The sequence below is a fragment of the Hyperolius riggenbachi genome, chromosome 4 (genome assembly GCF_040937935.1).
Source record: "Hyperolius riggenbachi isolate aHypRig1 chromosome 4, aHypRig1.pri, whole genome shotgun sequence".
NCBI classification, from domain to species: domain Eukaryota; kingdom Metazoa; phylum Chordata; class Amphibia; order Anura; family Hyperoliidae; genus Hyperolius; species Hyperolius riggenbachi.
This window is the reverse complement of record NC_090649.1, coordinates 198302373-198327236: the sequence shown is the minus strand read 5'-3', so window position 1 is coordinate 198327236 and position 24864 is coordinate 198302373. Positions and strand designations below refer to the sequence as shown.

Here is a 24864-nt window from a genome sequence, read left to right as displayed (position 1 = left end):
ATTATCTGAAAGCAGAAGCTGTAATTGAGTAAATAAAGTAAATGAGATGTACCTACATGAACACCTACACTATAATGCAATGTACTGCAAACGTTCTCCACATACACGATTATTGCTAAAACAGTATATTCAGCGTTTCTTAACAAATTGATTGAAAAGATAACATTTTGTAGGGACAAACAGTACTTCCTGGCATTTACTACCACGCCCATGTCTGTCTGAAAATGTCTATAGTATGTAGTGAAGGATACCATTATGAATGTGTCTTTCAGAGATAAAGTGATTCTCTCTCATGAATACACATCAGATAGTTCATGTACAATACTAGGAGTATTCAGTTCTAAACACAAAATGTCCTGTTCCCTCCACCCAGATGAGAAGACAAGCCCTTCTTGTTAGGCATTTTTATGGATTTATTTTAAATGGTGCTAGAGGATGTGGTGAACTACATAAGCATGTGCCCTCAGAGCTCCTAGCATCTTCTCCTGTACAATAACCGTGATTTCACACAACAGAGATGTGTATACCTATAATCTCGGTATGTGTAGGCTGGAGGTTCTTTCCAACATTCATTGGCTTCAGGGTCCAGCAGGCAATTATCCGCATGAATAGGGTGGCTTAAATCATTCCTGTTGTCCTGCTGACCTAATCACAAGATCAAACAAACAGTAAAAGACAATATATACGTGATCTTAATGCTACAGATAGAATGTTAAAGGGAAGGTTCAGGGAGGGTGGGTAAAAAATAAAAATCAATTTCCACTTACCTGGGGCTTCCTCCAGCCCGTGGCAGGCAGGAGGTGCCCTCGCCGCCGCTCCGCAGGCTCCCGGTGGTCTCCGGTGGCCGACCCGACCTGGCCAGGCTGGCTGCCAGGTCGGGCTCTTCTGCGCTCCAAGGCCCGGAACTTCTGCGTCCCACACCGGCGCGCTGACATCATCGGACGTCCTCCAGGCTCTACTGCGCAGGCGCAGAACTACTGCGCCTGCGCAGTAGAGCCCGGAGGACGTCCGATGACGTCAGCGCGCCGGCGTGGGGCGCAGAAGTTCCGGGCCTTGGAGCGCAGAAGAGCCCGACCTGGCAGCCGGCCTGGCCAGGTCGGGTCGGCCACCGGAGACCACCGGGAGCCTGCGGAGCGGCGGCGAGGGCACCTCCTGCCTGCCACGGGCTGGAGGAAGCCCCAGGTAAGTGGAAATTAATTTTTATTTTTTACCCACCCTCCCTGAACCTTCCCTTTAAATTCCTAAACCACTCTACAACATAAAAGTATATCTCTAATGCTGGGTATATATGAAAATACAGAGGCGCCAAAAGAGTAAAATATTCTAAAAGTTTTAAAATTGCTCAGGTGGCGGTGGTGGCCCGGCAGCACCCAAAGACAGACACGATGCTGTTGATTGAAGATATAACAATTTATTCACAGAGGTGCCAAGCACGTTTTGGACCCCACGCTGTGAGATACTCCAGTTTCTTATTGCCTGATGAAGCGGGATGCTACCCGTGAAACATCCCGTCCGTGGGAGTATGTGAATAAATTGTTATATCTTCAATTAACAGCATCGTGTCTGTCTTTGGGTGCTGCCGGGCCACCACCGCCACCTGAGCAATTTTAAAACTTTTAGAATATTTTACTCTTTTGGCGCCTCTGTATTTTCATATATATTGAATTATCCACCCTTGGTGGAAGAGTGAAAAACCCTCTTCTTCTCCTTCTACAGAGAGCGACATCTTAGCCCTGAGTGGGGACAGGCCTAATCTCCCCACCTGCGTATTCAGTGGTTGCCTAAAGGGTAACCCAGGTTTGTAAGTATATTACTTACTTTTTCACCATTACCTCAATTTCCAAAACATACTACACTATATTGGGCTCTCGGTCTCCATTTGCTAATGCTGGGTACACATGTTACGTTTTTCATGCAATTTTGTGACCCGATCGTTTTTTGGCTCGATTCTGCGCTCGATACTCTTATGTTCATTCGTTTTTCTTATCTTTTTCCATTCACCGCTATGAGAAATCGAGCGCGGAAACAATCGGGAGCAATATCAGACATGACGGATTTTATCTATCTGAACCATCTATCACACGGAAAATCGTACCGTGTACCCAGCATAAGGGCTTGCCTTTCCATAGGGGCAACCTAGGCAATTTCCCAAAGCCCTCGTGTTCCTTAAGGGTCTACATATAAGATGCTGTAACCACATCTTTTCTTGGGTGCCCAACTGATAAAAACCTTGATCCCAAAGCAAAGGCTGTAAATGTGTGTGTTGGGCATAGGGCATACACAAGAGGTACAAGGGGACATAATAATTGGAGGGGTTTGGGGGGAGAAAATCTACAAGATGCCCCTGGACAACCCCGGTTTAATATATTTTTTCCCCTGGTTTTTGTCCTCGAAACGTAGGTGCGTCTTTTGGTCAGGGGTGTCTTATGGTCTGAAAAATATAGTAATTGCACTTTCTAAAGACGATCAGTTATTAGTTTTATAGATTCAGTCAATTACTTTCAATGCTTTCAATTCTTTTGCAATTGTTTTGAAACAAATAACATTAAAAGTATTACAATATATTTTTGTGTGGCCAGCATTAGTATAAGTGACCTTAAGCCTCAGTCTCACCCATCCCGTAAATAAGAAAATAAGATTATTATTATCGATTTATAAAACACCAATATATTCTGTGGCACTGTACAAAGTAAGAAACAAACATGGGGTACATAATAATACAGACAATGCAAAATACAGAATTGGAACAAAATAGAGAATTGGTCATTACATTGACAAAAGTAACATGAATAAAATGTATAACAAATTCTAAGAAAACAAAAGGGTGAGAGATCCCTGACCTTGAAATAAAAGCAAATGTTAATTTTGTATTTATAAACCATGCTGAATTAGAAATAGCTATATAACCATAAAATTATACAGATCTCTAAACCGTTTGAAGTGACATCTAACGTGATCAGATAAATATGTTTATGTATAGTCCCAGTCCTACTTAGAACTATCTTTTTCCACAGATTACAGCAGCCCCATTACTTTCATTGATAACTAGTTATAGATCATAGAACCCCTGTGAGGCTCAGAAACACGTCTCAGTACAGTACAGTACAATGAAGTTGAGTGGTTTAAGATTTATCTACATGGGAACTGAATTAACATTTAAAAACGGTAACGGTTGTCATTGACTGGAGGTGGCTAAAACTTTAAACCTACATTTTTACCTTTGAAATCAAAATACAACTAAGGGATTCCAGGAAAGTTCTATATAGAATACGGTTGTGTATATTTACAGTTGTTTATCTCATTAGTTCATTATTCAGTAAAGTGTGCCAACGCTTATCATGACTGTGACAAGCACTTTTATGCACAATTTCAAGAGCATAAAGGTTTGCGCCTGGGGCAAGGTCAAGTTTTGGCGCCTAAAGGTCAGGTTTTGGCGTCTAAACTGCCATTCATTTTGCCGCCTTTTTAAGAATTCAACAAACTGTGCCTGGGGCAAGATACCCGCTTCCCCCCCCCCCCCCCAGATCCGTCCCTGACTTTGCGCGCAAAGGCGGGATATTACATGATAAACAACAGTATCACGTGATATCACTGCAGATCACACGATTGGAATGCAGATCACACGTTATAACCGCACATAGCACATCACGCGATCCGCTTGAAACACGCTAAATGCAATGATGCGTGTGTTTATAATAATGATTGCTCCTTAACATTTATCAGCTGTTTTTTGCCTTTAAAAGCTTTGCTTATCACTAGAGTTGTCTCAAACCTCCGATTTTAGGTTCATGAACCTTGAACCTGAACACTCGAAAAAAGTTTGCGAACATGCGAACTTTCGAACTGCCATAGACTTCAATGGGCAGGCGAACCTTCAAAACTACAAACATTAATTGTGGCCACTAAAGTGATGGAAAAGATGTTTCAAGGGGTCTAACACCTGTAGAGGGGATTTTAGGCACACCAGGGTTTAAGGGCAGAAATCACATTTTATTGCTAAATTAGAGGCCTAAAGTGCTTTAAAACATCTTGCATGTGTATACATCAATCAGGCAGTGTAATTAGTGTACTGCTTCACACTGACAGACTAAACTCACTGTGTAACGCACCGCAAACAGCTGTTTGTGTAGTGACAGTCCTGGACCCTGTTGGTGGTGGCAGAGAAGGCAGTCAAGCAGCCTGCAGGCAGAAATGCTTTGTAGGGACCGACTTGGTTTTGAGGCAGGTAGTCACACGGTGTGCAGGTAGAGATGCTGTGTGTGGGGACTGTCTTCGGGCAGGTGTGATCGTGCTTTGCAGACCAGGCATCCGTGGTCAGATGGACCCTTGACTCAACGCTGTGTGCCAGAGATGACACCACTTGCCTTTCAACATCACGGTACAGTTTGGGTATCACCTTTTTTGAGAAATAATTGCGTGATGGTATCTTGCACTGCGGTGTGTGGCTTTGCTTTTGTGTGGCCATCCCACAGCAGTTTGTGCTTTGTAATCGTGTGCCTTTCGTAAGGTTCCTACGCGGGTCTTGGTCTTTCCATGGCTCAATTTTCGGTGACAGAGAGTACAAATGGCATTGCTCTCATCTGAGGCAGACATACAAAAAAAATTTCCACACCGCTGAGCCCTGGGATGATGGTACTTTGGTTATGGCTGCCAACAGAGTGTTAAGTGGGGTGCCAGAATCAGAGCAGAAGGAGGAAGATATGTCACGCTTCCGTGCCGAAGCTGAGGAAGATGAGGTGTTCTGTGTTAAATAGTCAGCTACGTCCTGACAATACTGGGGGTTGATGGCACATGCCTTCTTCTGAACACTGTACTTTGGTCGACGAGGGCCGCACAAAATCACGACAGCGCGACCTCAAAAAGACCTGCCGGGTGGCCTGCCTCTGGCTCTGCCTCTTGTTTTGTCCATATTGGGGGGATGAAGTGAAAGGTATGCACTGACTTGACCAATATGATGTGCGGTTACACAGGTGCAGGGAAAAGGTTGCAGTGACCGCTGGTACAACAATGTGTGGTTACACAGGTGCAGTGAAAAGGTTGCAGTGATTGCTGGTACAAAAATGTGTGGTTACACAGGTGCAGTGAACAGGTGACTGCTGGTACAACAATGTGTGGTTACACAGGTGCAGTGAACAGGTTGCAGTGACTGGTATCAATAGAATGTGCAGCTGTCACACACACAGGTGCAGTGAACAGTTATGCAGTGACTGCTGGTATATAACACTGCGTGCTGTCACGTAAGTGCAGTGAACAGGTATGCAGTTTATGGTATCAATACAATGTGCAGCTGTCACACACACAGGTGCAGTGAACAGTTATGCAGTGACTGCTGGTATATAACACTGCGTAGTATCACGCAGGTGCAGTGCACATGAACAGGTATGCACGGTCGGATTGGTATTACAAATGTGCAGCTGTCACACACAGGTGCAATGAAAAGGTAGGCACTGAATGTGCTGGGCCTTGCACAGTATAGCAATTAACAAGGGCTAGCTGCGACACACAGGGCTGTATAATGCAGTGTCAGTGGCACAAAAAAAAAAAACTTCACAAGAACATTAGCTCTGAAAAGAGCTGTTTTGGTGGTGCTTTTCAACAACAAATATCAGCTAGGAGCAAGCTACAAGAGCCTAACTAAGCTTTCCCTATCTCTGCAGCAGTTTCCTCTCCATTCTCTCACTACTACAGCAACACCGAGTGAGATCATGGCCGACGCAGCCGCCTTATATAGGGGGGGGGGGGGGGCTCCAGGAGGGCGTGCAGCCTGATTGGCTGTCATGTGTCTGCTGACTGTGATGTAGGGGGTCAAAGTTTTAGCCCAATGATGTAGTATAGGGGTCGAACTCGCCATAAAGTTCGCGTTTCGACGCAAACGCGAACCACCGATGTTCGTGCGAATAAGTCGGCGTCTGAAACGTTCAGGACAACTCTACTTATGACCACCTACTTCAGAATGGTTTGCGACTGAGCAAGTAAGTGTTGTTGGTTTGTGTGGGTCCCTTATGTTTATTTATTTATTTATTTATTTAAGTTTGCAGTGTCATTCTGTCATGTTATTTTTGAAAATGCAAAAAAACCCTTTTATACACACACAGTGTCCATAGTCCAATTGAAAACAACAGACTAAATTACACACTGCGCGTAAAGAATATCGCGCGCAATGAATTATGCCGTATTGAATTAACTCACGTTTCACAGCACCATTGCTGATTTCAGTACCAAACTCTATCTGCTTAACCGCAATTATCACTTGAAAAGTGAAGCGCAACGCCATACGTGCGATAAAAATTATCACGCGATCACTAAACTTTTTACGCGCAACACGCGCGCACAATGGTTTACGTGCACGTTTGCATGTGAAAAGCTTTAACACGTGATAACTGTAGTAAATCGAGCCTCAGGTTTACTCTAAGGTATAATAGATTTATTAAGCAGCCAATCATTAATTTAGTAAATACACATTAACCCTAACTCTGGCATAGCTCTGGAAATGTCTTGACCTTACTTACCCTGCAGGGCTGTCCTGCACACAAGGTGCGAATAAGAGAAATACAGTGTAGCGTTCAGCATGAAGTATGACTGCACAATCTGTCGAGCTTTTTCACTCACATCATAAAACAGTCGAGCGCTTTTCATTGGCAAACGACCCTCATAGCCATACTTAAAAGAAAAAAAAGATCTATGAGTAATATTAACATATCATACATTAATACTACTTATTTTGTATGTTGCAGGTGAACTTAAAGGACAAGGCTTGCTCACGCTATGAGGAGTATGGAGGGTGTACTTTAACATATTAAAAAAATCCTTTTTGAGAAAACTAAGGAGTGCTAACCTTGCATAGAAGCTGCTGGTTAATTTCTATATATGCACTATAGAAAGTGTTTTGACCAATTGCATGACGGCCTGGTACAACAGCTGCACCACGGCTGCTACTGAAGCCCTGCAGCGAGTTGTTAAAACAGCAGAAGCCGTTATTGGCACTGAGCTACCATCACTGGAACTCTTGTATAAGACTCGCTGTATGAGGAGGGCCAAAAACATTATCAAGGACAATACTCACCCTGCAAACACCTTGTTTGAGCTCCTGCCATCAGGTAGACATTTTACATTAATCCGCATACAAACAGACTGAAAACCATCATTATCCCATCCACCATAAACTTGTTAAACGCTGAAGCTTCTCTGAAGTAACCTCCATACCAAAGGTTTTTTCCACTTCAAGACCAGAGCAATTTTCACATAACGCTTCTCCTATTTATTCACCAATCACTTTATGACTACTTATCACACTAAAACGATCTGCATATTATTCTTTGCGAGACAAACTAGGCTTTCTTTGGGCAATACTCTTTGCTAAGAATTATTTTAATATATATGCATTTTACAAGGAAGAAGAAGAAAAAAATTGCAAAAATTCATCATTTTTCAGCTTTCAGCCATTGTAATTTAAAAAAAAAAGTGCTATTGTAGACAAAACAGACATAATTTATTTGCCTATTTGTCCCGGTTATTACAACGTTTAAATTGCATCCCTAGTACAATGTATGGCGATAATATTTTATTTGGAAATAAAGGTGTATTTTTTTCAGTTTAGTGGGTTTTTTTTATACTATGGAAATAATGATAAGCTTTTATTTACAAAAGCAACAGTAATATACCCTAATAACATACATATTTAAAAGTCCCTAAGTCACTATTTATGTAGTTTTTTTTAATGTTGTAATTTTTTTTATTTTGGTAACTATGGGGTAGGGGCGGAAGGGGTTAAAAAATAATAAATATTTAATAAAAATGTTAATGTAAAAGTATCTTATGGTATATTTGGGTGTATTTGGCTGTATTTTACTTTTTGGCCACAAGATGGCAATACACTTAGTTCACTGTCTGCTGTTTACAGCAGATAGGAACAAAAGTGTTTGTAACAGTTTCCTTGGGGTTATAAATGAGAAATGCATCTCTCCCATACATAACGGCACAGTGATCGGGGCTGAGAATTAATTGATTCTCATGCCCTGATCACAGAAGTACGGGGATGCGGCAGAAATGGCGCGGGAATAGCGATTGGCGACGGTAAGTAAACAGTGCTTATATATATGCCCCTGATCTGCCAGTAATTAAATCTGGAACTGGTTAACACTGTGTACAAATTGTTTAAGTATTTGAAATACCTGACATACATGTATAATTCTTCTATTTCTACCTCTGTTACTATCATAATGTTCTCTATGTTCACCGTGGGGCTGTCATGAAAAGTAATTTTGCTGTGTTACACAATGACAATAAAGTGCTTGAATCTTGAATCCTGTAGTGGGTCACTGGTTCTCTATTTGGCATTAGACTGTATAGTGTATGCCCTTACTATGCCAGCACTCCGCAGGCATGTGCCTGATTCATATGCCTATTATATTGGGGACCAGGTGAGGCCAATAGCTGGCAGAACCACTTAGTACTAGCATTTTACTGGTTTCCCACAGTTGGCTTTCCGAGTCCGACTGTACTTTCCTTAAAAGTTCCAGCACTCTTCCCCTATCGATCTGCCATTCGATCGGCCTTCTTTTTCCTAATGCCTTATTTTAACCTTCCCCAATGCAAGCTCCTAAGCTAAAGTTACATATTTCCCCATGCCTAACCCTAACACCCCTCTCCCTCACACACTTCAAATCCTTTCTAATGCCTACACCTAATGTCATGCCTAACACTAATTTCTCGTATTACATTTGTTGTATTTTCCTCTCACTATAGGGTTCCGTTTAAGAACACCTGAAGTGGGAGGGATTGGAAGGCTGACATGTTTATTTCCTTTTAAACAATGCAAATTACCTGGGTATCCTGCTAATCCTCTGCCTCTAATACTTTTAGCTTGATGCTGAAAAAGCATCAATCAGGTGTTTCTGATTTAAAGTCTGACTGGATATTCATTCAGGTGTGTGATTCAGACACTACTGCAGCCAAAGGGCAAGGACAGGTTGTTTAACTGCTGCAGTCAAAGAGATTAGCAGGATGCCAGGCAACTGGTCTATTTTTAAATGGAAATAAATATGGCAGCCTCCACAACTCACTCACTTCAAGTGTACTTACAAGAACCTGTATAGCACCTGTATAGCAGACATTCTGCTGCTCTTAGCTTAGTAATGTAAAGCAGAACAAAACAAAATAATTAAACAAGAGAAAAGAAAAATACTCAGAAATACTGATAGTTCTTCATATTTTGCCATGGCTGCCTGAAATCCCCCTATTCCCAGGCTCTTCCACTTGGTAACAGTGTTACTTTACTGCAGCAGATGGCAGGTCAGTGGCTGTGTGCAGACAAGTACTTTATCATTTTTAAAAAAAAAAAAGTCTTGTTAGATGGAAGAAACTAAGTGAAGTGGGGGATCCAGATCAGTAACCATGCCAGCAGAAGAGGAGCTATTATATCTTGAAAATGACATTTTTCAGCACTTTCTGCCCCAAGTTTTATTGTGGATTTTATTCATCTGTGATATCATACATTATTGTGGTTAGTAGAACATGTTAGTAGATTGTTAACATGGTATTGTGGTAAATTGTAGTAATTTGTGGTAAATTGTATTTGGTATTGTGGTAAAAAAAAATCATCCTAATAAGATCCTAATGTGAAATATACAAAGGTATATTTATATATATATATAAAGATAATCCAATTCTTCCTGTCACTACTCACAGAGCATGTAAAGACTCAATGTGCAGAGCACAGGAGCCCCATAAACTGCCCACAATGTGTAGCGAGAAAACATGTGCTTCCTTCAGACTTCAAAAATATTGCCACACTCGTAAAAATAAAAGCTTGATTAGAGAAACAACAATTATTTGGGCCAGCCGGATTGTTTAGGGACTCCCCAGGGTGTTGAAACGGCTTTTTTCAAGCTGTCTCAAGCTGACAGAAAATTTTGCTAAAATAAATGATCTTTTCAGTGCTGTTAGCAGCAGGGGGCACTCTAAATATTTTAATATTTTGGCCAAAAGAAATACTGTACTGCACCTTTTTTGTTTGTCTGAAAACTGTCCTTTGCCCTAGCAACCAATTAGACCAGGCTTTCTCAACCAGGGTTCCTTGGCATTTTACCCCATCGTGGGGGAAGTACAATAGAGCACACTATAATAGGTGGTACTGTAACAAGAAGCACTAAATTGGGGGGTCAGGAGACAGTATAATGAGTGGCAGTGTAATAGGAGTGAAATTAGCAGCCTAACATACTTAAAGACCATGCCTCCTGAAAAATAAATGTAGGGGTTCCTCAAGACCTAAAAATTGTTTGCAAGGGTTCCTTGAGATCCAAAAGTTATTTACAGGGTTCCTCCAAGGTAAAAAGGTTGAGAAAGGCTGAATTAGATCAATCAGATTAGAGACAAGCCGCAGCTCAACTAATAAATTAATTTGAGCTCAATTTGAAATTTACCCTGGACATTTTGAAACTAACCCTTGAATAGGATACTTTAGCTGCTTCTGTCTGCATAAAAGAGTACATGTAATTATTTGTGCATTTTATTGATAGGTGTATGTCGAGATTAAGGAGTCTTTCATACGGGCAGCTTAAAGGGAACCTAAACTGAGAGGGACATGGATTTTTCCTTTTAAAGTAATACCAGCTGCCTGGCTCTCCTGCTGATCCTGTGCCTCTAATATTTTTAGCCACAGCCCCTCAACAAGCATGCAGATCAGGTGCTCTGACTGAAGTCAGACTGTATTAGTTGCATGCTTGTTTCAGGTGTGTGATTCAATCATTACTGCAGCCAAAGAGATCAGCAGCACTGACAAGCAACTGGTATTGTTTAAAAGGAAACATCCACATCCCTCTCATTTAAGGTTCCCTTTAAGGTGGTGAATTCACCCCCTTGTGCTCTTGCACTGGCTGGGCATTTGGTCGCGCTTGGTGCCGTCAGTGGTCTGGGGTCACCGCCATGGAACATATCTACATGCAGCCACGGCTGAGCTGAGACACAACATGTCGTGGTTCTCTGCAGCCAGTTAACCCCCCAGAACATGTTAAGCACTGACACGTGTGGAGTTACTACCATTGCCATCAGGGGTGGACTGAAAACTCATGGGGCCCCTGGGCAGTAGGAGATTATGGGACCCCGTACACCGGCAAGCCACACCTGCTTGTGCAGCGGAGGCGGAGGTGCCTTCAATATAGGTAGCTAGTACAGTTGCCCCCAGTATAGGATAGATACCGTATAGACCGGCATACAAGATGACTTTTTAACCCTTAAAAATCTTCTGAAAAGTCGGGGGTCGTCTTATACGCCGGGTGTCACTTGTCAGGCCTGGTCCAGGTGTCAGTGTCGGGTGTCAGGCAGAGTTGTAAATATTTCATCCTGCCGTCATCTGGTAAAAAGATAGATAGATTGCGCTCTTGTTTAAAATAACTAATTGTAATCGCTTCTGGAGAGCAGCTGCTCGCACGAGTAGCAGTGCAGCTTCCGGCGTCACCTGACTGGTGACGTGTGCGCCCCACAATACAACCCAGCATGAGCATAATCAGTGGAGCGCACACGTCACCAGTCAGGTGACGCCGGAAGCTGCACTGCTAATCGCACGATCAGCTGCTCTCCAGAAGCGATTACAAGAAGTTATTTTAAACACAAGAGCGCAATCTATTCACCAGATGACGGCAGGATGAGGTATTTACAACTCTGCCTGACACCCGACACTGACACCTGGACCAGGCCTGACAAGTGACACATGGCACTCCTACTGAGGGGTTAAGGTGCGTACACACACACTGCGGCCGCCAACAATGGGTCCGTCAGACCCTCCCACTGGGCGGACTTTCAGACGACAGTAGCGCTTGTGTACGCACTGTCGGCGGACTGATAAGGCTGTTTCTGAATGATCCGCGTACACACGCGCGACCGTCGCATGAACGTCCGCCCAGCGGGAGGGTCTGACGGACCCGTCGTTGGCGGCCATAGTGCGTGTGTACGCACCTTTATACGGCGAGTATACCCCAACTTCTACATTTTAACTGGAAAAGTTGGGGGTCGTCTTATACGCCCAGTCGCCTTATACGCCAGCATATACGGTAGTTAGGTTCCCCAGTATAGGTTAGACAGGTAGGTTCCCCCAGGATAGGTTAGATAGGTAGGTCCCACTGTATAGGTTAGATAGGTAGGTAGGTAGGTACCCGCAGTATAGGTTAGATAGGTAGGTGCCTCCAGTAGAGGTTAGATAGGTAGGTTCCCCCAGTATAGGTGATAGGTAGGTGCCTCCAGTATAGGTTAGATAGATAGGTACCCCGAATATAGGTTAGATAGGTAGGTGCCCCCATATAGGTTAGATAGGTAGGTGCCCACAGTATAGGTTAGATACTGTATACACTAAATTGTGGTACTCCTACTGTGAGCTAACTTACTTTTAAAGCTTTCAGGACTGTGGCGCCTTCGAACTTTTCATTTGGAGTATGAGGTGAGGTTTTTCCTCTGTATCCATCCCCCGCCAGAGTTATAGACTGAAAAACACAGTGTTTGAGATAAGCAAAGCAACACTATATACATTCACGATTACTCTATCCTCATTTATTCAAAATAATTATTTCCAATAATAACATCTTAATGAGTATGATTTCTTTATAGGTATAATCAATAAAACAAAATGGATGAGGTCATGAACAATGATAGTGTAACCTGGGCTTTGTCCCAGAATCCCACATTCCAGTTATTGCTAGGAACATCAACTCAATCACTGAACTTCACTGCTCATGTTTTAACCACTTCCCTCCTGCCCATTGACAATATATAATGGCATTTGCGCGTGGACCATTCCCCCTGTGCGCCAGCCGTGGGTGTCATCTTGATTGTAGCTACTGCAATTTTTTTTTTTTTAATAAAACATCCTATTTGCACTAAAAAGTGCCAAAACAGGACATTTTTAAAATGTCCATTTTGCAGGAAGTTATTAAAACTAATACTTTTTTTTTTCTTTTCTTTCTTTTTTTTTCCCCACGGTAGAAAGGCACATGGGCTTGAAACAACTAATCCAGAAGACCTGCATGATCTCTGCTCTTAGGGCCTGTTCACACTTATAATCGCAGAACGCCGGAGATTACCGCCGGCGTTTTGCGGGAGTGATTTTCCCGTGATTAGCGCAGAAAAATCACTGGACACTGCAGCGGTTTTGGAGCGATCACGATTAGCTTGCTTTGCACGCTAATCACGATCGCTACTCGCGTAACGCTCGTCGCCGGTAAACCGCTGCATGCAGCGTGGTTGCGGTTATCGCTAACCGCAACCGCAGCAGTGAGAACACTGCCACTCGCTACATTGTGTAGAGGTTTTTGCAGAACCGCTAGCGATTTGCAGTGAGCGGGAATTGCGCGATTCCCGCTCAGGTGAGATCGGGCCCTTAAGTCTCTAGGATAAAATATTAGGTAAGGCTATTGGAGGTCAAGCAGTGGCACTACTATGCAGATTTTACTCACAATGACATCATCGTGCTGTCGTGCGCATGAGCAGAGCGTTCCTAGCCATGCACGCCTGCCCACTACCGCCCGACCTGGGCGACCTGGATTGAGCTGTGGAGGCGATTTAGGGTAACAAGGAGAGGGGCAAAGGAGAATGGAGGGAGCGGTGGGCATATGAGGACTGCATCTAATACATGCCTGCTCCCCCATTTTTAATAACCCTTTCGGCTCTGGTATCCTTTAACCACTTCACAACTGAGGGGTTTTATCCCCTTGAGCACCAGAGCAATTTTCACCTTTCAGCGCTCCTTCCATTCATTCGTCTATAACTTTATAATTACTTATCACAATGAAATGAACTATATCTTGTTCTTTTCGCCATCAATTAGGCTTTCTTTAGGTGGGACATTATGCCAAGAATTATTTTATTCTAAATGGGTTTTAATGGGAAAATAGGAAAAAATGTGGGAAAAAAATGTATTATTTTTCAGTTTTCGGCCTTTATAGTTTTTAAATAATGCATGCTACTGTAATTAAAACCCATGAAATTTATTTGCCCATTTGTCCCGGTTATAAGACCATTTAAATTATGTCCCTATCACAATGTTTGACGCCAATATTTTATTTGGAAATAAAGGTGCATTTTTTTTTGCAAATTGGGGAGTGTGGGAGGTAATGAGTTAATTTTTAGTGTATAACTAATATATTTGTATATGAAAAATGCTTTAGGGTGTAGTTTTACTATTTGGCCACAAGATGGCCACAGTAAGATTTTGTTTATGCGACCTGCAAGCGTACAGGAAGTACACTTGCAGGAAGTTCCAGGAAGTTCAGGGAGGCTGGGAAACTTTTTTTTCACAATGATCGCGCTGCTTCTCATAGAAGCAGCTGATCATTGCGGGGGGCTTAGATCAACGAACGGGAAAGATTTTTCCCGTTCATTGATCTCCGGGCGAGCGGGCAGCGGCGTGCACGAGCACGGGGGCGCGCGGACGAGCGAGCGGGAGCGCGGACAGCGGCGGGAGCGGCGTCAGGTGCGGATTTCTCAGTCCCTTGGTGGTAACAGGGTGGAAAAAGGGATAGAGAAATCCGCACCTCTGGGGGTAAAGTGGTTAATGACTAGCTCCATTCAAAGTACTGTATATACAGATATGAATAATTTTAGCACTAAAAAGCTGGGTCAACAGATAAAGGAGGGTCTTAGGTGGGCAGGCTCTTGGATCCAGAGGCCCAGGGGCGATTGAAGCCACTGAATCCCTTACTGCTATGCCACTAGAGTCAGGTCCAGGAGAGGCCAAATATGTGCCGCACAAGTAAGCATATTATAGATACGTGTCTTGCTCCAGTATTCTGCATTCACTTACATTCTGACAGATTTCTGTCACCAAAAATACCTTCATGTCTGTCTGGGTGTATACCACATTTTATTCATAAGAATGAATCAGCATAATCCATCCTGAAAGAAGGAGCTAAGGAGTCGGGACTCCAGCAGTCTTCTCTGTTTTTCATAACTTAGTTTGTGCAAATAACATTTCTTCTAGCGCTCATTAAAAAGAATCAAAGCAGTACCTATAATAAGTTGTGTGCCATAAAGCTTAGAGATCTGTGGAAGCCGCGTAAACTGAAACAGGCGGCGCATGTGACCACTTAAAATAAATATTTTAGTGCCGGCTCCTAAGGAAATTCTTAATGTTTCATTCTAACCTGCAGTGATTCTATAAGTAAATGTTTCCACCTTTCTTGTTTCCAAGAACCCTACGTTAGATAGAAACCAGAACTCCAAAATGCAGTAGCGTAGAATCCCTTTACAGTAAACTCCAAGGGACCGGGAAAAGAAGTTCACTATATCAGAAGTTTACTATTTCAGAATTGGTCATACATTGTATACTTATACAGATGCATTTGCTGGGACCTGAGGACTGAGTTTATTATATCCAGAGGTTTACTATATCAGAGTTTACTATAACAAGATTCTATTGTATATCTGGTATTGACTTTTTCATTTTTTAAATGCGTTTAAATGAAAGCTATTCTCTTGTGTATCGGGCTATATACTTTAGACTCCTTTCACATACAGTATTGTGCTGTGTGATTGGCGCACAACATAGGAGCTTACGGTGGCACATGGCGCCATAACATGAACTTTGGTCCCTGCAGTATGATAGCACCGACAGGAAATCATAGTGACCCCCCCCCCTAGAACATTTTACCCAATGACATCAGACGCCAGAAATGTCTTACCCCTAAGTCACATGCACACTGTCGGACAGGAAGTGTATCACCTGATTTTCCCCATCTGCGCATGCGCACCTCACCGCTACCAACTTTACAAATGTCTGCATTTCTATTGACTTCCATTGCTTCCTTTACCATGTACTCCATGCAGCAATGCGCTGCAAACTCTGCATCAGCCGGACCACTTCCGTCACATCACTTTGCACCACGGGTACAGTGGCATGTCTCTTAGACATTAATAGCCACTGCACTGAACTGTGGCCGTGGAGAGTTCTGTAGCGTGATACAATGCGGTAAGTATGAAAGTGGCCTGGAAAAAATATACATGCAAAAACCACAACTGGATCAAGGTTAGTTTTATTGTTGAGGTTTACTTACATTGGCAACACCCTGCAGCTCGTCACATTCCTCGTCTGATAACACATTATCTAACTGGACCCTCTGCGTTCCATTAAGATACTCTGAATTGTGTACAAGCTGCACTCCTTCGTACAGCAGAGGACCCCCTGAAATAAGACAGGATTTGCTGGTTATTGAAATTAGGAACATTTATACCAATTAAAAACCGCAATGAGACATAAACCAGAGTACTGCTTGTTTCATAATGTGACCACCAGAGGGCAATGTGTTATTATGAAACCATATTGTGATAAAATAAAAATGTCACATTAAGTGCAATACATTTGTAGCCATGTACCTTCTGCTTTACTTTTCTGTATAATATGCTTCACTGTTTGTATTCTAACTCATTTATGGAAGAACAAAAAATTCATTAATAAAGAAGGCCAGTGCAAAGGTACAACATGATGTAGTACTGTACTTTATAGTGGTCCTAGGATCATCACTGCAGATCAGAGACTACTGTCTGTAATCACTGGCCTCAGTATAATCATTCATAACAGGTTAGGGAATAGTAAGAACCTATACAAGTGGTCATCAGTGTGACACAACACAGCCATAAGTGCCCAACAATATGAAGCACCTGTACAGGTTCCACAGAAGAGAAAGGGAAGATTTGTACTCTACGATGCTATGCTGATCACATGTAGCAACTATGGTCAGGACGTTGCATGTGAGGGTTTGGGCACCAACCCCAGTTATTCACCTTCCACAGCACTGGCTGTTTCACCTCTAAACACAGGGCTTCTTCAGGTATACCATTAATAGCATAACATTTCTACACGTACCCAACTTTTGCTGATTACTTACAATCCCCTCAGTCTACACAAAAGTAATGTTATTGGAACACTCTGTGGTACCCTCATGAGTATTATTTGAACATTATTGTACTACAGTAAGTAGTGTGCTGCACTACAGTAGAAAGTAGTGCTTGAAGAGAAACCGTGACCAAGAATTGAACTTCATCCCATCAGTAGCTGATACCCCCTTTTACATGAGAAATGTTTTCTTTTTCACAAACGGATCGTCAGGGGGCGCTGTATGGCTGATATTGTGGTGAAACCCCTCCCACAAGAAACTCTGAGGACCGTGGTACTCCTGGCAGTTTCCTGTCTGTGAACCTTGTTACATTGTGGGAAATAGCTGTTTACAGCTGTCTGCAACTGCCAAAACAGCATTCAGCTGCTACATCACCTGCCAGCAGTAAAAATGTCACCATGTAATACAGGTCAGAATGTAAATCAGGGATTTAAAAGATATTACAATGGGCAAACACTGACTGAATTGGGATAGTAGCAGAGCAGATAGGTAATGTAACTATTACTACCATGGCCCCTGGCTGTCACATAAACATACAAGCGGCACTGCTTGTCTGGTAGATTCTGAGCACTTAGTAGTAGAGTGTGGATACCTTTTATAATGGGTTGTGCAGCCCTAAAGTTATTTCTAGTTACTTGCTTCAGTATGACACCTTGCTCTCTTTGGGGTATAAGCACTAAACTGCGTTAAGCAGACTAACGTGCATAAGGTCTTACCGCACGATGAGTAGAGCAGAATGCAATACATGACATGCAATGCATTACGCTCTACAACACTTTATGCATGTGAATTCTGCTTAATGCTGTTTAGTGCATACATCCCTTTGTTCTCTATGGGAGCTATGTCTATGCTGGAATGTTTAGATGTGCTACCAGATGAGGGAGCTGTATGCACATTCCATCAGTGCTCCTTTGTTTACATGTTGGGAATACAGCCAGGAACCTTGGGGTTGTGATGAAATCTCTGTTACTACATATCCTAGGTAGGGAGTTTCATGAATACATTTTTAATTACAGGCGGGGTACTATGGATAACTGTAGTATACTATTAAGGTATATCCCCCCCCCCCCCCCCCCCCCCATACAAGAACATGGAAAATGCAGATCCCGTAAACTCTCATGTAGAAGTATGTGAACATATAGCTTCCTCACTGCCTAAACTTTTTTCTATTCTCTAAACCACTTCTCAACCACAGGGTTTTTCACCTAAAAACCACAGCAATTTTCACATTTCAGGGAGGCAAGGGTTAATGGGCTTAATGGGGGTATAATTTATAAAAAAAAAAAAAAAAAAAACCTCACTGATGCTGATCACTCACTAATGCTGTTCTAGTTATCTGAGATCCTCTCACGAGTGATCTCCGTAACTGTAACAGCAAAGTGACTGGTGACAATGTTTATAAACATTCTGAATGAATGAGCACTGCCATTGGTATTGGCAATGCTCATTCAAATTTGCAAGCACTTTGATTGGTTTTGTAAACACGTTCACATCAGCCAATCACGGATCAATGGGTGTCCGACGCGTACACGTACGTGCATGCACGCGATTGCACACAGTGGGGAAATAAAGTCGCTTATCTATGCCCCTGTGACTCAGGTGTATTTTAAAAGGGCGTAGAGAAGCGTGGCAGAGGTTGCCAAGTAATTAAACTGTGAGGTTGCAAGAGCAGGGTTCCATCCCCCACTGTTTTGTAATTGCCATGTGTTTTGTTAGACACTGCATATCTATCTATCTATCTATCTATCTATCTATCTATCTATCTATCTATCTATCTATCTATCTATCTTTTTAGGTTGTACACCAAGGTATGTACCAATGTTTGTACCTCACTTTGTACAGCATTGCAAAAGATGGTGCTGCATACAAACTTTACTTCTACTACTAATACCACTGCTACCACTACTACACTTACTACTACTACTACTACTACTACTACTGCACTCACTACTACTACTTAATACTACCCCCATCACCACCATTATTACTACTACTAATAGTAATAATAATAAGTTTGCTATGGTTGCAAAGAGGTGATATTTTAATTTCCTTTTCTCACAGCAAGCGTCAAACTTAATAAAAGTGCAGGTTTCTGTGTCCACCTGCATCCCACTGCCATTCAGATGGGCAGGGCCGCGGGCAGACGCTTGAGCCAGGGCGTGCCCGCGAGTGGAGCCACAACACTCTGTGCTCATTAATAAACAAACGGGCCTAATGCCTAGTTTTCTAATTACACTATGATTTGAGTTGCACTGATAATGTTGTGTCATTTGATCTACTAAAAGTAAAGTTACAACTTTCTTTTGACGATATTGCTTATCTGCACACAGTATATTTTTTATAATATATTTGTTATGTCATGATAAATGCAATAATTTAATATTATGAGTGTAAATATGACTTTTTTCCAGTTTACTTTACTTTTAATAATTCACAAAGCTTTAGGCTATAAACATATATACATACCTTCTCTAAGCTCTCTGTCAATTTTCTGGACTGCCTTTTTTCCAGTTAAAAGTCCAGTGACATCAGTCAGTTCTGTCACAGATGGGACCCTGTTGGATATTGAAAGAAAGCTAATGAATACTGATAGAAGTAAAGCTACACTATAAGCTGTATCAGTGACAGCACCTTACAGACATTGCCTACTCCGCAACTGCTGTGGTACACAAATATAGTCTCTTTCTATATACTATTAATTGCAAACTGCAGAACGTCATGTAAGATACAACATATTAAAGAGGCACAGTAGTGACATACAGTGCAACTGGTAAATAATCACAGCGCATCACTTTTTTCCACATTTTGTTCTGTTACAGACTTATCCCTGTAAAAATTTAAGTATTATATGATTGAATTTGTAGGCCTCAGTTACTTTAACTGAGTTTAGTTAAAAGACTTGATTTGCAGAGTCTCCCTTTAAGCAGCATTTGTAAAAACACTGGAACATGGTTTTGTGTCTTACACAAAACCAGCCAAGGTTAAAGAGTTTATCCAGTGCAGAGGCCAGACTAGCTGGCGACGAACAACATAAATATGAGCCATTGTTATGAAAATATTCTCACAAGAACATTAAACAAATGAACATGATGACAGTTCTTAGAACTAGGTGATAGTTCGGGCATGCACAGTAAAGACCGTGCCTGTCATTATATCATGAGGTTTTATCAGCCAATAGCAGGCAATGAGTTCCTGCTTAGATGATGTCACATTTAAATCTTTAGTGGTTGGTACTAAAGCAGCTGACGGGCCACCTCTAAATACTGCTGCTTCTTCTGAGGTCTGGCTGATGACTTCCACCCTTTTACTTTTGTAATGTATTGTCCTATTATCTAACTGTATGCTGTATATAGGCTTACGGGCTACGTAGTATAGATGGAACATAACAGAAAACCTGGTTGCCATGCAATGGAACCAAGAGCTGTAATGCAAAGAGGACTTACTACCAGTGGCGGCGCCACACTGGGGCTTACCCAGGCTTAAGCCCCAGCTGTCAACCTCTTAGCCCCCCTTAAAGCCACCCCCACGGCGGGCCGTGGCTGCGCGGTTCAGAACGTCGGAACTTGGAAGGAGGAGGAGGAGGAGGAAGAGGGCTGGCCTGTCAGACGTCCCTGCCTGTAATTATACTGACAGGTGCAGCCAGGCACAGTCAGAGCAGCCCGCAAGGGAAGGGGACATTCGGGGCAGTTAAATTTGAGTCACGTCACGTGACGACGTCTGTCACGTGACACTCACGTAGTGTGCAGCGCGCTCAGTCTCCCCTTCGCCTGGCTCGCACAGCTTCAGAGAGAAGCTTGCCACTTTCGCTCTGTCCAACCAACAGCCGTTGTAGGTGGCAGCAGCAGCAGCAGCACCGTGGACTCAGTGCAGCCAGCCACACCAGACCAGACCAGACTGTGTCACTACTAGTGACTCGAGGTGGGTTACCGTGGGGTAGGCAGCCAACCTTTTTTTTGGGGGGGGGGGGGGCATGTGATGTGATGCTGATGTGACATGTGAGCCTGGGGCTCCCAGACCCAGACCACCACCAGCCAGGCCTGAGCCTCCCTCTCTCTCTCTCTGTCTCCCCTCTACTCCACAACCCACCCCTCACCACCACCAGCCAGGCCTGAGCCTGGGGCTCCCAGACCCAGCTCACCACCAGCCAGGCCTGAGCCTGGGGCTCCCAGACCCAGCCCACCACCAGCCAGGCCTGAGCCTGGGGCCTCCCTCCCTCTCTCTCCCCTCTACTTCCCAACCCACCCCTCACCACCACCAGGCCTGAGCCTGAGGCTCCCAGACCCAGCCCACCACCAGCTAGGCCTGACTCCCTCCCCCTCTCTCTCTGTCTCCCCTCTACTACCCAACCCACCCCTCACCACCACCAGCCAGGCCTGAGCCTAGGGCCTCCCTCTCTCTCTCTCTCTCTCTGTCTCCCCTCTACTCCCCAACCCACCCCTCACCACCCAGGCCTGAGCCTGGGGCTCCCAGGCCCAGACCACCACCAGCCAGGCCTGAGCCTGGGGCCTCCCTCCCTCCCTCTCTGTCTCTCCTCTACTCCCCAACCCACCCCTCACCACCACCAGCCAGGCCTGAGCTGGGGGCCTCCCTCTCTCTCTCTCTGTCTCCCCTCTACTACCCAACCCACCCCTCACCACCACCAGCCAGGCCTGAGCCTGGGGCTCCCAGACCCAGCCCACCACCAGCCAGGCCTGAGCCTGGGGCCTCCCTCCCTCTCTCTCTCTGTCTCCCCTCTACTCCCCAACCCACCCCACACCACCACCAGCCAGGCCTGAGCCTGGGGCCTCCAGCACACCACCAGGCAGGCCAGAGCTGCCCTGGGGCCCCCATCCCACCACTACCACCACCAGCAAGGCCTGAGCCTGGGGCCTCCAGCCCACCACCAGGCAAGCCAGAGCTGCGCTGGGGCCCCCAGCCCACCACCACCAGCCAGGTCTCAGGCCTCCAGACCACCACCAGCCAGGCCTGAGGTGCCCTGGGGCCCCCAGCCCACCATCACTAGCCTGACTACATATACTGGGGACAGCTATACGCCTGGCTACATATACTGGGGACACTGGCTGTCTGTCATTATGTGCATTAACTGGTGAAACGCTGTCTCTCATTACATGCATTTACTGGGGAAACGCTGTCTGTCATTATGTGCATTAACTGGTGTGTCTCTTATGTTATTACATGCATTTACTGGTGAAAAGCTGTCTGTCATTACGTGCATTTACTGGTGAAAAGCTGTCTGTCATTACGTGCATTTACTGGTGAAAAGCTGTCTCTTATGTGCATTTACTGGTGAAAGGCTGTCTGTCATTACGTGCGTTAGCTGGTGAAAAGCTGTCTCTTATGTGCATTTACTGGTGAAAAGCTGTCTCTTATGGGCATTAACTGGTGAAAGGCTGTCTGTCATTATGTGCATTAACTGGTGAAAAGCTGTCTCTTATGTGCATTTACTGGGAAAATGCTGTCTGTCATTATGTGCATGAACTGGTGAAAAGTTGTCCCTTATGTGCATTTACTGTGGAAACGCAGTCTGTCATTATGTGCATTAACTGGTGAAAAGCTGTCTCTTATGTGCATTTAATGGGGAAACTGTCTGTCATTACATGCATTAACTGGTGAAAAGCAGGCTCTTATGTGCATTTACTGCAGAAACGCAGTCTGTCATTATGTGCATTAACTGGTGAAAAGCTGTCTCTTATGTGCATTTAATGGGGAAACGCTGTCTGTCATTACGTGCATTAACTGCTGAAAAGCTGATTCTTATGTGCATTTACTGGTGAAAGGCTACCTGTCATTATGTGCGTTTACTTCATTTTTTTTTCCATGTAACTACGTTAGCTGGTACAACTACATTACAGTTAGCCCCGCCCACATGACATCATGACCACGCCCAATTTTTCACCGCGGCGCAAATCCCCCCCCAAGCCCGGCCTGCCAGCCCTCGTGCCCCCTTTGAGCCCCCCCAAAAATCTGAAGCTGGAGCCGCCACTGCTTACTACAGAACAATTGCTTCGCTGTGTAGGGATGAGCATCTGTATATCTGTTTACTGAATAAACTGAAACTCCTTGAAACTGGGATGATGCCTAAGAAGTTCTATCTCCTATCCTGCTTGCTGTGATGAGAGTCAAGTTATCACACTTCCTGTGATATTGTGCCGAAACGAAGGTGTAGTGTTGTTGCCAATAGCAACCAACGTATAGAGTCTTATAATCCCAAAATGGATTAAATTCCTTCCAGAGGGACAAACGTCTGTATAGTAGAGTGGGCAGACGGAAGCCACTCCTTAGTAAAAGGCACGTGGCAGCCCATCTGGAGTTTGCCAAAAGGAACCTAAAGGAGGACTATCAGACCATGACAAACAGAATTATCTGGTCAGAGGAGCAAAGTTTGAACACTGCAAATGCCAGGCATCCCGTTTGTAGGAAAGCAGGCACCGCTCATCACTAGGACAATACAATCCCTACAGTGAAGCATGGTGGTGGCAGCATCATGCAGTAGGGATGTTTTTCCTCAGCAGGAACTGAGATTCAGGATAAAGGGAAAAATTACTGCAGCAATGTACAGAGACAACCTGGATGAAAACCTGTTCCAAAATGCTCTTGAACTCAGACTGGGGTGACAGTTCATCTTTTAGCAGGACAATGACCCTAAGTACACAGCCAAGATATCAAAGGAGTGGCTTCAGGACAACTCTGTGAATGTTCTTGAGTGGCCCAGCCACAGCCCAGACTTGAATCCAATTGGCCATCTCTGGAGAGATATTAAAATAGCTGTGCACCGATGCTTCCCATTCAACCTGATGGAGCTTGAGAAGAGGAATAGTCAAAACTGGCCAAGGATAGGTGTTCAGAGCTTGTGGCATCATATTCAAAAACAGGTAAGGTAAGGCTATAATTGCTGCCAAAGGTGCATTGACAAAATATTGAGCATATGTGATTCCTCCATTTTTTTATTTTGAATCAATTTGCCAAAATCTCAAATAAACTTTTTTTTTTTACATTGTCATTATGACGTGTTGTGTGTAAAATTCTGAGGAAAAAAATAAATTTGATCTATTTTGGAATAAGGCTGTAGCATAACACAATGTTGAAAAAGTGATGTACTGTATAGTAGAATGCAGTAAATTATTTAGGATCTGCACCTTTACAGTACTATTCCTGGTTTCAGCATCAGAAACACTATATATAGCTGTACTGTATATTGTTATGTAGCCCCATCCACTCAGTGATGGTCAACCTAGGCTGTTTAGCTATGCGGAACTGTCCTGATACGTTTCAGAATGTAATTCAGTTAGATGGAAGATTTTACAATTGGCAAACATTGACTAAATAAGTTATAAATGAATACTGTAAATAAGTAAAATAGAACAACAACAACAACAAACATTTTTATTCAATATGCTATTTTCACTACAGTTCCTCTTTACTTAAATTTTGCTAACATATGGGGCTTGATTCACAAAGCCGTGCTAACTAATAGCACAGCCGCGCTATGCTTTTCACGCCTTCTACCGGGCATACAACTTTACGCGCTATAACAAACCTTTGCGTGCGTTCACGCCGCACAATGTGCGCAAAACTACGCAACGCACACAAACCTTTGTTATAGCGCGCGTAAAGTTTTATGAGAAGCATAGCGCGGCCGTGCTATGAGTTAGCACGGCTTTGTGAATCAAGCCCATGGTGTTAAGTCACATTGTCTACTGTCCAGAGGTTTTTCAATCCACTTTGTAGGCTACTTGCTTGGAGCTGTCACACCTTGAGTTGACTTGGGCTTTTTTAACATATTCTAGGACCATCATTTAGGGGTCATTGTATAGACAAACATACAGTATATAAGTGGGCTTACAAGTGGTATTCTAACTGTCCCCTTCACCTATACATACATGATTATTTTCAGTCCTATCAAGTGACTAACATCTGCATATATAATTCACCCTTCATAAGCTTGATCATCAGCATATATACATTTTTTATTAGTATATATTTTTTA

The 24864-nt window shown here is 43.6% G+C and overlaps 1 protein-coding gene across 1 annotated transcript in view; it reads right to left on the bottom strand.

The window, feature by feature from the left end:
* The window catches only part of P3H2 (prolyl 3-hydroxylase 2), a 216715-nt gene that overhangs the window by 4769 nt on the left and 187082 nt on the right, over positions 1–24864 (bottom strand). The window contains exons 8-12 of the mRNA XM_068281207.1: positions 19344–19432; positions 16038–16165; positions 12378–12473; positions 6510–6660; positions 528–645 (exon numbers count right to left, since the gene is read on the bottom strand). Coding sequence (XP_068137308.1) covers positions 528–645; positions 6510–6660; positions 12378–12473; positions 16038–16165; positions 19344–19432 — 582 coding nt within the window. The remainder of the gene's footprint in view (positions 1–527; positions 646–6509; positions 6661–12377; positions 12474–16037; positions 16166–19343; positions 19433–24864) is intronic.